The sequence below is a fragment of the Chlorocebus sabaeus genome, chromosome 8, assembly GCF_047675955.1.
Source record: "Chlorocebus sabaeus isolate Y175 chromosome 8, mChlSab1.0.hap1, whole genome shotgun sequence".
NCBI lineage: Eukaryota > Metazoa > Chordata > Mammalia > Primates > Cercopithecidae > Chlorocebus > Chlorocebus sabaeus.
In genome coordinates this window covers 146,221,134-146,232,081 of record NC_132911.1, presented here as the reverse complement: position 1 = coordinate 146,232,081, position 10,948 = coordinate 146,221,134, and the positions used below count along the sequence as shown (strand labels likewise).

Below are 10,948 nucleotides of genomic sequence, written 5' to 3'. Positions count from 1 at the left end.
GAGGCAGGAGCAGAGAAGGGCAGGGCCCCAGGTGGGCGGGAAGGAGGGGGGAGCACTGAGAGGGAGGCTTCCTCCCTCCCTTAGAGTCCCTGCCCCCACATGCATTTCCACTGTGTCAGACTATTTTAAAGAATTGGTGTGTTCATGCTGTCCCTCCTGAAAATGACTAAAGGAACAAGGGCAGTCGAATGTGTCCCCACTGAGGGGCCTCAGAGCTGTGTGAAGCTCATGTGCTGAGAAGGGTCAGGAGGGAGCCAAGGGCACCAGCACTTGGGGCTCCCTGAATGTTCCCAGAGCCCCAGGGAGAGGGGACGCCTTGGGAGCCACACGGCCGCTGGCCTGGGAGCCCAAGGCCCAGACGTCCAGGCCCAGGGCAAGGCAGGAGCTGCAGGGCCTACCTGTCCTCCACAGTCCTCCAGGCCCAGGGATGAGGGGACACCAAAGCCAGGCGGGACTTCACCCCAGCAGCCAGGGCTGGGCCAGGACACCCGGCCACACAGAGGGAGACCACACAGACAGGACATGGGTTTTTAATTCTTTTTATTGAAGAAAAGAAAAGGAGAGAAAAAATAGATTCCCCCCTGCTTCTTCCTGGAGGGGGCTCAGTCCTGCCCCTGGGGGCCGTGACGGTCGGAGGGCTGTGCTCTCCACCTGGGTCTAGGAGGGGCCCAGGGCCCTGGAAGGTGTGGGGGGCTGGCTGCTTCCCAAGGGATGGGGGTGTTTAAAAAACGGTGCCAGGCCGGCCGGGCCAAGCAGGCTGGTCCTCCGCAGCAGGAGCTCAGGTGGGCACCCTGGGACGCTGGCCGCACTGGGCCTGTCCACGGTCCACAGCCGTCTGCCCATCTGCCCGTCGGGCCTCGGCCCGAGGAGGGCAGAGTCTGAGGCACCTTCAGCCTCTGGTGCCCTGTGCCCGCTGGCCGGGCTGCCTCCTGTCCTGCATCTGGCTCTGGTCCCAGCACTGCGGGCCCTGTGCCTGGCCGCCGTCTGAGCGCCCTGAGGCCGGGGCGCGGGCCTGGCCCGCCGCCCGCGAGCGTGTCTGTGCCCGTCTGCGGCAGGAGCGGGCGGAGCAGCATCCCTCCTCCATGGCGCAGTGCGTGGCCGCCGCCCACCCGCTCAGACCTCGGTCTGGAGGTCGATGATGTCCTGGCCCACCAGCGGGATTGTGGCGCCCGACCTCTCCCACTCCACGCTGCGAAGCTCCAGCGGCGACGGCTGCAGCGGCTCCAGCTCCTTCTTCACCCACGTGGGCGTCCCGTGGGCTTTCCGGAGGCTCTCCCAGGGCCTCTTGTTGGGCGTCTGCTGCTTTTCTGGCTGCTGGGTGGCCCAGTAGTGCAGGAGGGGTGGGTCCCGGAGGGAGAGCCATGAGCCCGAGCAGCGGGAGGAGGAGGCAGACACGAATCAGTGAGGAAGGGACGGGAGGTGGGGGACAAAGACAAGGGACAGGATGAGGCTTTCAGGACAAGAGCCCAGAACAGAGCTGGGCAGCGGCAGGCGCAGATCCTCTCCCCAGCCTTGGCAGAGGTTGCGAACCCCACAGTCGGGTCAGGCTATGGGGGCCCTGCGCTGGATTGGCTCCACCCTAATCCAGACCCCTGGCCCCAGGAGCAGGCTCGTGACCGCTCAGCTCCCAGCATGGCCATGGTCTCCAGAGTCTGGCATGGCAGGGTCAGGCTGGCCCTCAGGGACAGGCAAATGAATCAATGAATGAGTGGATGAAGTGGGCAAAGCCAGGGAAGAAGGGAGACGAGGCTTGACCTAAGGGCTCTCCCCACCCCGCCCCTCCCTGCCCTTCAGACCTTGCTGTCCGGGCCCAGCACCTCCTTGTCCTTCTCCGCTGCGTGCTGCAGCTTCCGGTTCAGGTCCTGGAACATGTCTTGGTGCCGTTTCCGGGTGTGCATGATCTTCTGCAGGCGGGGTCTGGGCAGTGAGTCCTGGGCCAGGAGCCCACCCTGCCCGCCCTGCCCGTCCCCTGGCTCCCGGGGAGCTGCCTGGCCGTGTGGGAGCTCAGAGCACATCTGGCCCTAAGTGTCTGGGGGAGGGGGACACCAGGACTCACCTCAAAGTCCAGTTCTGCATACCGCGACTTCCGCCGCTGCAGGGAGAAGGGGTTCGTGAACTTTCGCCAAGGGTCCCTAAAACCTCCTGACAAGTCCACGCCTCTCCCTGCCTGACACTGAGGGCATCAGGGACTCGCTCATCTCATCCCTGCCTTTAGGGACCAGGCCAGACCTGGGGGACATGCCTGGGGACGCACTGAGGCAGCTCCTCCAGCTATGCGCTGGGTGCCAGTGAGCAGCCCCAGGGCGGGGTTGGGGTGTTCAGCTCGCCTGCTCACCCTCACTCCCCAGGATCAAGGAGACCTGAACTTGGGGCCACATGGCTGGGTCCCCCCGACAGAGAACTCAGGGCCACATGGCTGGGTCTCCCCGACAGAGAACTCGGGGCCACATGGCTGGGTCCCCCCGACAGAGAACTCGGGGACACATGGCTGGGTCCCCCCGACAGAGAACTCGGGGCCACATGGCTGGGTCCCCCGACAGAGAACTCGGGGACACATGCCTGGGTCCCCCAGAGAACTCGGGGACACATGCCTGGGTCCCCCCGACAGAGAACTCGGGGACACATGGCTGGGTCTCCCCGACAGAACTCGGGGACACGTGGCTGGGTCCCCCCGACAGAGAACTCGGGGCCACGTGGCTGGGTCCCCCCGACAGAGAACTCGGGGCCACGTGGCTGGGTCCCCCCCACAGAGAACTCGGGGACACGTGGCTGGGTCCCCCCCACAGAGAACTCGGGGACACGTGGCTGGGTCCCCCGACAGAGAACTCGGGGACACGTGGCTGGGTCCCCCGACAGAGAACTCGGGGACACGTGGCTGGGTCTCCCCTGACAGAGAACTCGGGGCCACGTGGCTGGGTCCCCCCCACAGAGAACTCGGGGCCACGTGGCTGGGTCCCCCGACAGAGAACTCGGGGACACGTGGCTGGGTCCCCCGACAGAGAACTCGAGGACACGTGGCTGGGTCTCCCCGACAGAGAACTCGGGGACACGTGGCTGGGTCCCCCCGACAGAGAACTCGGGGACACGTGGCTGGGTCCCCCCGACAGAGAACTCGGGGCCACGTGGCTGGGTCCCCCCCACAGAGAACTCGGGGACACGTGGCTGGGTCCCCCGACAGAGAACTCGGGGACACGTGGCTGGGTCCCCCGACAGAGAACTCGGGGACACATGGCTGGGTCTCCCCTGACAGAGAAATCGGGGACACGTGGCTGGGTCCCCCCGACAGAGAACTCGGGGACACGTGGCTGGGTCCCCCCGACAGAGAACTCGGGGTCACATGGCTGGGTCTCCCCGACAGAGAACTCGGGGACACATGCCTGGGTCCCCCGACAGAGAACTCGGGGCCCCAGGGCAGCATCACCAGAGGCCAGGAGCCAGGTGGTGGGGACAGGCTCCCCCAAAAACCACATCCTGCGGCCGACTGAGGCCAGGTCAGCTGCAGGCTCCAGGCTGACCTAGGCAGGTATGTGCTGCCAGGCTGCCCCACGGGCTGGACTAGCGACTGTGCAAGGTGCAGGTCCTGCTTCGTGGGTACAGACCGTGGATCCCTGAGCCCCTCTGAAATGGGGTGAGACCACGCTGCCAAGCCTAGGGTGGGGACCACACGGCAGACATACTCAGCACACCCCGCAGGGCCAGGGGTGGGGGTGCAGCTGGGAGGCAGAGCCAGCACGCCTGGGTCCCAACACAGCCCGCCCCGCTGACGGCGTGGGGGTCCCACCCAGCAGGGGTGACCCAGCTGCTGCCATCGCTGGCTGGGGTGCAGCCCACCCCTGCCCCCCTCACCTCCAGGGAGCTCACAGACAAGGTGGCGACATTCTCGTTCTTGGTGCTGGGCCCCGTGCTGGGTCCCGGATGGGCCGCAGGCTCCCCGGGCTCCCCCAGGCTGGGGGGTGCTGGCTCCAGACTGGGTGGTGGGGGCAGGGGTTGCTGGGGAGGTGGGGGAGGTGGGGGTGGGGGCGGTGGGGGCTGGGCAGGGGGCGCCTCAGGGGGCCCGCCACTGGGGGCCTGGCGGGAGGGCGGGCTGCGGGCAGGGAGGCTGGCCTCGGGTGCGGTGCTCAGGTGGATGAGGCGGGTCTGCGGCATCTGGTCAATGTGGATGCTGTACTTGGGCTCCTCCTTGGGCTTGGGCCGAAGCGTGGCCGTGGCCGTGGGTAAGATCACGTAGCTCGTGTCCAGAGCCTTCTCCTGGGCCCGGCTCAGCTCCGAGTCCAGCTTCTTGAAGATGTCCCCGTCACCGACGAAGGAGGACTTGGGCGCCTTGTCCCTCTTGAGGGTCAGTGAGTGGTTAGGGAAGTCGGGCAGGGGCCCGCCGGGATAGCGCGGTGAGCCGTGCAGGTGCAGCTTGGACACGTTGGCCGGCAGGCTGTTGAAATTGGTGGGCGGCCCCTTGGCATGGGCCAGCTTCAGCTTCTCCTCCTCGGGCAGAGACGGCCGCTTCAGTGTGCCCGTGATGGTGGCTGTACGGCAGGCCGCGATGTCCTTGTTTAGCACTGCAGGGTCCGCGGGGGAGACAGCGGGGACAGGTGTGGGGGTGAGGACAGCGTAGGACGGTCCCCAGCAGGAAAGCGGCTCAGTCTGCCCTGTGAGGCCGCCACCTCCTGGGAGACCCCGGCCAGGTCCTGCTGGGTCCCGATCCGAGGGCCGACTGCAGGTACCACCCTACCCAGGCCTGGTGCTACACCCCTAGGGTTCCTGTGTCCTCAGATGAGGCTGCCACACAGGGTGTCCCTCTCCACCAGCCCCAAGAAGACAAACGGCTGCCACCCACAGACTGCCCTCCCCAGCGCTGAGAAGAGCAGGCGAGGGCGGCCTCAACTCCCGGAAGCACAGGGACACAGGCAGAATGGCCTGTTCTTGTGGCAGAGCCCAGCCGACCCCCCCTGCTCCCAACGCCCATGGCCCTGGGCCTGGTGTGGTTGGGGGACAGTGTGGGGGAGCCCAGTGGTACTGAGTGCAGCCGTGAGGCCCTGGCCCTCTGTCACAGCCCTTCCTGCATCGCTGCCCCTGGGGCCTACAAGCCTCCCCACTCTGCCCTGAGGGCCTCCCAGTCCCTGGAGAAAAGTCCCCATACCCAGACACCTCTCGATTCTGTCTCTGGTCAGCTGCAAGGACCCCAGCCGCCCTGACCTCTGAGTGGGCTCCAGTTTGCCCCCGACCTCCTGCCAATGAATCTAGCCCCTCCTGGTCGGCAGAGAGCCCCAGGCTGACCCTCACACAGCCGCCTGCCCCTGCCAGAGGGGTGCCCACCCTCCACATCCCTCCTTTCTCCAAGCCCCAGTCTCCAAAGATCCAGACCCTGGGACCCTTCCTGGGAAGCCTGGCCTGCCCCGTGTCCTGCCCTGTGCAGGCTGTCAGACGGTTACCCACACACCAAGCCAGCCCTGGATGCCTGTGTTCACCACTGCTCCCTTCAGCCACCTTGCTAGGCACACAGGCCCCAGGGTCACCAGTGCCCCCTGAGCTGCCTAGCCAGGGCTCACTCACTCTCCCAAACACAGGCTTCCCTCTCCCCTTAGAGCTCGGCAGGCTGTGCTCCTGGCCCCGTCCTCTCCTCCACCCTCTGGACAGCAACACCCTGCGCCCATCTTCAGCCCTGCCCCCACCGTCCCCCCCGAGAGCGACCCGTCATCCTCCCCGTCAGACCCACATGCCCACCCGGACGGCCGCAGCACTCTCAGGACACATGTCCCCAAGGCCGCCCCACCCCGCACAGACCCTGGGGCTCCCGACCTCCCCCACACCTCACGCTTTGCTTCCCACAATGCAGAATGAGCGCCTGGCATGTGAGGGATCTGGATGCCTCCCTCGCATCTGCCCAGCTCAGGGCAGAATAAAAGCCAAGCTCCCCTCAGGCCCAGGCCCCTCGCTGGCGCCCCCGCCACCCTCCCCCTTTGAGGAAGCTCCCAGGCACTCAGCACCAGTTGCTCACGGCGCATCCACTAGCTGCATGCAATCCAGAAGGCACCGCACACAGTGCACGAATGAGAGGGAATCGGGGGCCCAGAGAGGCCCCCACACACCAAAGCCACCTGAGGCTCCAAGTCTTGGGGCCACCCCGCAGAGAGGCTGTGGGACTGGATCACAGGAGACCCCAAGGGGGCAGAAGGTGCTTTTTGTCCAGCTCCCATTCAGCCCAGCCCTGATGTCACCTCCGCCAGGAAGCCCTCCTGGGGCCCAACTGGTACCAGCACACACTCCCCACCTGGGGCTGTCCCAGCTCCTCTGCCAGGGCTGTCTTTAGAGAACATGCTCCTCAAATATCTAAATGACCAGAGGGTGCATGGTCCATTGGCCTCTCCACAGCCCAGGAAGCCACCGCCTGTCACTGCCTCAGGACCTGGTTCACAGAACAGTGGTGGGGACAGAAACAGGCCCTCCCAGTCTGATGCTTGGGGATGGGCAGCAGAGCTTCCTTTATTGAGCAGTCATTCCCTTTTTGCACTTGGTTCCAGGAAGCTCAGCACCGGCCGAGGGCTCCATGGTGGGTCCTTCTCCCTGCCTTCCTCTTGCTCCCCATTGTCGCCCTAGCCTGAAAGCCCCACTCACTTCTCCCCCTGCTGGGACTGGTAATGAGGAAATCAAGGTGGCACAGAACACAGGTGCTAGAGGGGGGCAGGCAGGAGGTGGGTGGGGGGAGGGGCATTGGGGTGGGGCTGTGCTCCAAGCTGGAGCCACAACAGAGGAAGAGGAGACGCCAGGTGGGCAGGGGAGGCAGCCAGGGGCTACACGGGCACCTACCCAGTAGGAATGCCAGGGCGGTGTTCTGGAAGCTTCTGATCATGCTTCGGCCTTGGGGCGTGGGCGGGGGTGGGAAGCAAGGTGGCCAAGGTCGCTGCCTCGGCTGGGCCCCCAGGGCAGGTCCCCTGGGTCTGGGTGGGCCTGATGGTGTGGCTGGGTGTGGGTGGGCCTGATGGTGTGGCTGGGTGTGGGTGGGGGCGGCAGGGGTGGACAGGGATGAGTGACGCGGGTGATGCACAGGTGGAGGCATGGAGTGGGGCCGTGCAGGGGGTCGGGCTGGCACTGTCCTCTCACCTGTCGGGCGCTCACCTGATCTACAGGCCAGATCCACGTCCTTCTCGAAGTCGGTCTGTAGGACAGAGACGGCAGGGCAGGGTGAGCGCCTCTGGGAGCGGGGCTGTGTGCACGCGTGCACAGATCGCTCAGGAGGGCCACGGTGCTTCGGCTGCCCCAAGGAACCCCCATCCACGTTCACAGCCCAGTGCCCACGTGGGCGACCGCGCCTCCCTATGCGCTTGCCCGTGTGGCGGGCGTTTGCGTCTCTGGATGGATGCATGTGTGAGTGTGAGTGTGAGTGCACATGCGTGCTTATGGATGTGTCTGTGTATAAGTGGTGAATTTGTGTCCCCGTGTTTATGTGTGGATTTATGCGTTTGTAAACGTGACAGAATGCGTCTGAGTGTTTGGTGCATGTACGTGTGTGTATATCTCTGTATGTGGCTCTGTGTGTTTCTGAGGTTGTGTGTGTGCACGCACGTACGTGTGTGTGAGCCTGTTTGTATAGCACACGTGTGCTCTCTGCAAGGCATCTGGGGAGCTGAGGACCTCCTGCCTCCTCCGGTCTCATCTCTCCCCCTAGGCCTGGGCCTGTGGCACCAGAACTCTCACCCTTGGTCCCCCACATCCCTCCAAGGGGGCCCTACCCACGGGCTGGGGAGAGGCGGTGGAGGGGGTTTAAACATGCAATTCAGGGCCAAGGCCAGCACCCACCACCTCAGGCAGCCACAGCAGGCTGACAGTCAGCTGGGGAAGCAGCAGTGGGCGGCCCAGGCCCACCCTCAGGGAGCCCAGGGCCTGCCCAGGCCTGTGGCTGTCCTTCTCCAGGGGCCCTGGGGCTCCAGGGGACAGGCCTGCCCTTCACGGAAAACCTGGAGGTTTCTTCCCTGCAAATGCAGGGGTTGGGTTGGCTGGAGACAATGAAATCTTCCCCCTGGGATCAGAGGTCAGGCCAGGAGAAACACTGGGGGAGGGGAAGCTGTGTCCCAAAGTGACAAGCTAGCCACTGGCGGACACCTGCGCCCTGGCCGATGGAGATACTGTGGCATGGAGCTGTGAGGGGCCTGCCTGGACGTCACCTGAGAGCCAAGGTGGCCGTCTCACCAAAGGACCTCACCCTCACCCGGGGCTGGACATGCCATCTGTCCAGGACAGGCCCTGCCTGTGAGCTTCACGACCACCATGAGATGGCCAGGCACCCCGGGACCCTGGGAGCACCTCCTGCATGCCAGCCGTGCAGAGTTCACCTGGGGTGTGGCCTAAGCCCAAACAGGTGGCCCGACGGGGCAAGAGTCAGGGAGGACTCCCTGGAGGAGGGACCCACAGGAGCGTGCAGGGTGGGCAACCCCTGGGGTGGAAGCTTGGAGGACTCCCTGGAGGAGGGGACCCACGGGAATGTGCAGGGTGGGCAACCCCTAGGGTGGAAGCTTGTATGAAGGACACAGGGGCAGGAGCAAGACCAGCACAGCTGCGGGTTCTGCTTAGCACCAGGCCAGGGCGTGGATGTTGTTCTGAGGCCTGGAGGGTGGAGAAGGGGGCCCGGCTCCACCCTGTGTGCCAGCCCCCGGGTGCTGAGGCAGGAGGTCTAGTGACGGGTGTGGGTGGGAGCAGACTTGGTGACTAAGAGCCCACCACGGTCCTGGCTGGGCCCTGGGGGCACAGGGCTGCAGGAAGAAGATGCTAAGGTCAAGGTGTGAAGAGTTGAGGCTCCATGGGGGGCTGCTGGGGGCCCTTATGTAGAAGCTGCCACTTGGGCTGCCCTCCCAGGGCCTGTGCGTGTCCTGGGAATGCTGTGCTGTAAAGAGGGCGGGCCACAGGTGCGGGCAGGAGCAGGGGATGCAGAACACAGGGCTGAGGACACCAGGATGGGCAGGGCGAGGGCAGAGAGCCCATAGAGGGTGAAGGCAGGATGGCCAGGGGCCACAAGGGAGGGTCACCACCCCTGCAGGGGCTGAGGCCTGGGCAGCACCCAGGGAGCACCAGGGAGGTAGCAGGTGGGAATACGCGGGGTAGGGGCAGGGGATGGGCAGGCTAGGCTGGACTCCTAGGTGGCAGCTGAGCAGGACACTCCTGGGTGGGGATGGAGGGCGATGAGGGTGGGCCTGGGAGGCGTGAGGATGGGGACCTTGAGATGAGGGCTGGGATGCTCAGAGGGCGGTGTCCAGCCAGACAGGCACTGCTGCCAGCAGGGGTGAGTGTGGGGTGGACGCAGCCTCCGCTGAGACCTCCAAACTCAGCTCAGCCCTTCCCAGCTGGAAACCCCGGACCAGGGGTTCCACTTGGCGAGCCTCAGTTTTCCCAGCTGCACACTGGGTTCAGAGCCCCTCTCAGCAGGGCTGCTGGGGCCTAGGGGAGCTTGGGGCACGGTGAGGGCCTGGAGGCACCCGGCGGGGGGTACAAGATGGGTGGGGCAGCCTGAGTCCCCGGGCCCTGAGTCCTACCATGAGCTGTGCGTGGCCGTTCTGGAAGGAGCCTCCTGAGTCCCCGTTGCCCTCCTCCTGCCGGTCAACCACACGGCATTTCACAGCGTCCTGGACCTGGGGAGGGAGAGCCGAGCACCTCAGTGGTAGCCACGCCCCTACCCTGCGCCAGAGACAGATCAGGTGAGCAGCATCTCTGGGGTGGGGGATGGGGGGGCGGGCGTCTCGGGGAAGGGCAGGGCCCCCCAGCAGGAGGCCTCCTCACAGGCCCACCTCTGGTCTGCAGGGTCATGACCCACTGGGTGGAGAAGGGGAAACGAGACCCCAGGAGGGGAAGAGCCTACCCTTCCCCTGAGATTCTCTCTACCGAGCTCCCAGCCACCGAGAGCTTCTGCAGGCCCTCGGGCCAGAGTCCGCCTGAGAGAACCTGCAATGACCTGCGGCGGGCCGAAGATGTCCCTGGGCCCGGCCTGCATCTCCAGCAGCCTCAGCGTCGTTGCTGCCTCTGAGCCAGTGGAAAGCCTGGCCCTCAGTGCCCTGGGAGTGTCCGCTGGGGGCGTGGGGTGCTGTGCCAGGGACCGTGAGCCTGGCCCTTTCCCACAGCCACCCGACTGGGAACGGCACACTCTGTCAAGGGGGATTTCACCCTTCACGGCCACCCACTCTTCGGGGGGACAGTGGTGATGACGGCAGCAGGCTCTGCAGGAGGGGCTACAGAGGAAGCCCTACCCAGCTGCCAGCACAGAGCTTATGGACAGGGAGCTCCCAAGGAGGTAAAGACATCATCTAGGAATGTCAACTGTCTCTCCCCTGGGGCCAGCAGCCACCTCCTGCTGGCTGCTCTGGGCAGCACACTGACACTCCGTCCAGTGGTAACAGTATATAAAGGAATCCTTGGGGGTGCGGGGGTGGGGAGGCATGAAAGCACAGAGGGCTTCCTGGAGGAGGCATCCAAATAGAAATTGGCAGAAGCAGAAAGAGGGCAAGCTGGGGCTCCTGGTTTCCAGGCACCCACCTACCTACCCACTCAACCACGGACCTGTGGCCCCGTTCCCTCACCCAGTGCTCTGCTTCATGCTGCTAGGGGGCTGAGGACACCCAGCCCACCCCTCTCATCAGGCAGATGGGGACCGAGGCCCAGAGTGGGCGAGAGAATTGTCCATGGCTTCACAGCTGGTCAGAGGCAGGGCCAGGCCTGGAAGCCAGGGTCTCGCTGGCCTCTGACCCCTGGACACCAGCTAAGGACTCCAGGCCGCCACGGCAGGTGTGCCTTCCTGCCATCCTCTCCCTCACGGACTTGCCCTGCAAATGCCTACTGGGCACCTACCGTGTGCCCGGTCCCACAGGCAAGTAGGGAAGTGTTCTTTGTGGGCGAGCAGAGGAGCTGGGGCTCCCCAAGTCCCTCCAGTACCCTCTCCGGGAACGCCCGAGCCAGCCTTAGCCCAGGAGGC

The 10,948-nt window shown here is 65.3% G+C and overlaps 1 protein-coding gene across 6 annotated transcripts in view; it reads right to left on the bottom strand.

Annotated features, from left to right (window-relative positions):
• Positions 1–523: 523 nt before the first annotated feature.
• The window catches only part of ADGRB1 (adhesion G protein-coupled receptor B1), a 97,419-nt gene continuing 86,994 nt past the window's right edge, over positions 524–10,948 (bottom strand). For 3 of the 6 annotated variants that reach the window (XM_073018428.1, XM_073018430.1, XM_073018432.1), the window contains 6 exons: positions 9,519–9,614; positions 7,111–7,150; positions 3,847–4,553; positions 2,057–2,092; positions 1,797–1,904; positions 524–1,311 (listed from right to left, as the gene is read on the bottom strand). In XM_073018428.1, the coding sequence (XP_072874529.1) occupies positions 1,114–1,311; positions 1,797–1,904; positions 2,057–2,092; positions 3,847–4,553; positions 7,111–7,150; positions 9,519–9,614 (1,185 nt within the window). In that variant the 3' untranslated portion in view covers positions 524–1,113. Of the gene's footprint in view, positions 1,312–1,796; positions 1,905–2,056; positions 2,093–3,846; positions 4,554–6,801; positions 6,853–7,095; positions 7,151–9,518; positions 9,615–10,948 lie in introns of all 6 variants that reach the window. The other 3 variants (XM_073018426.1, XM_073018429.1, XM_073018427.1) reach the window with 2 other exon arrangements.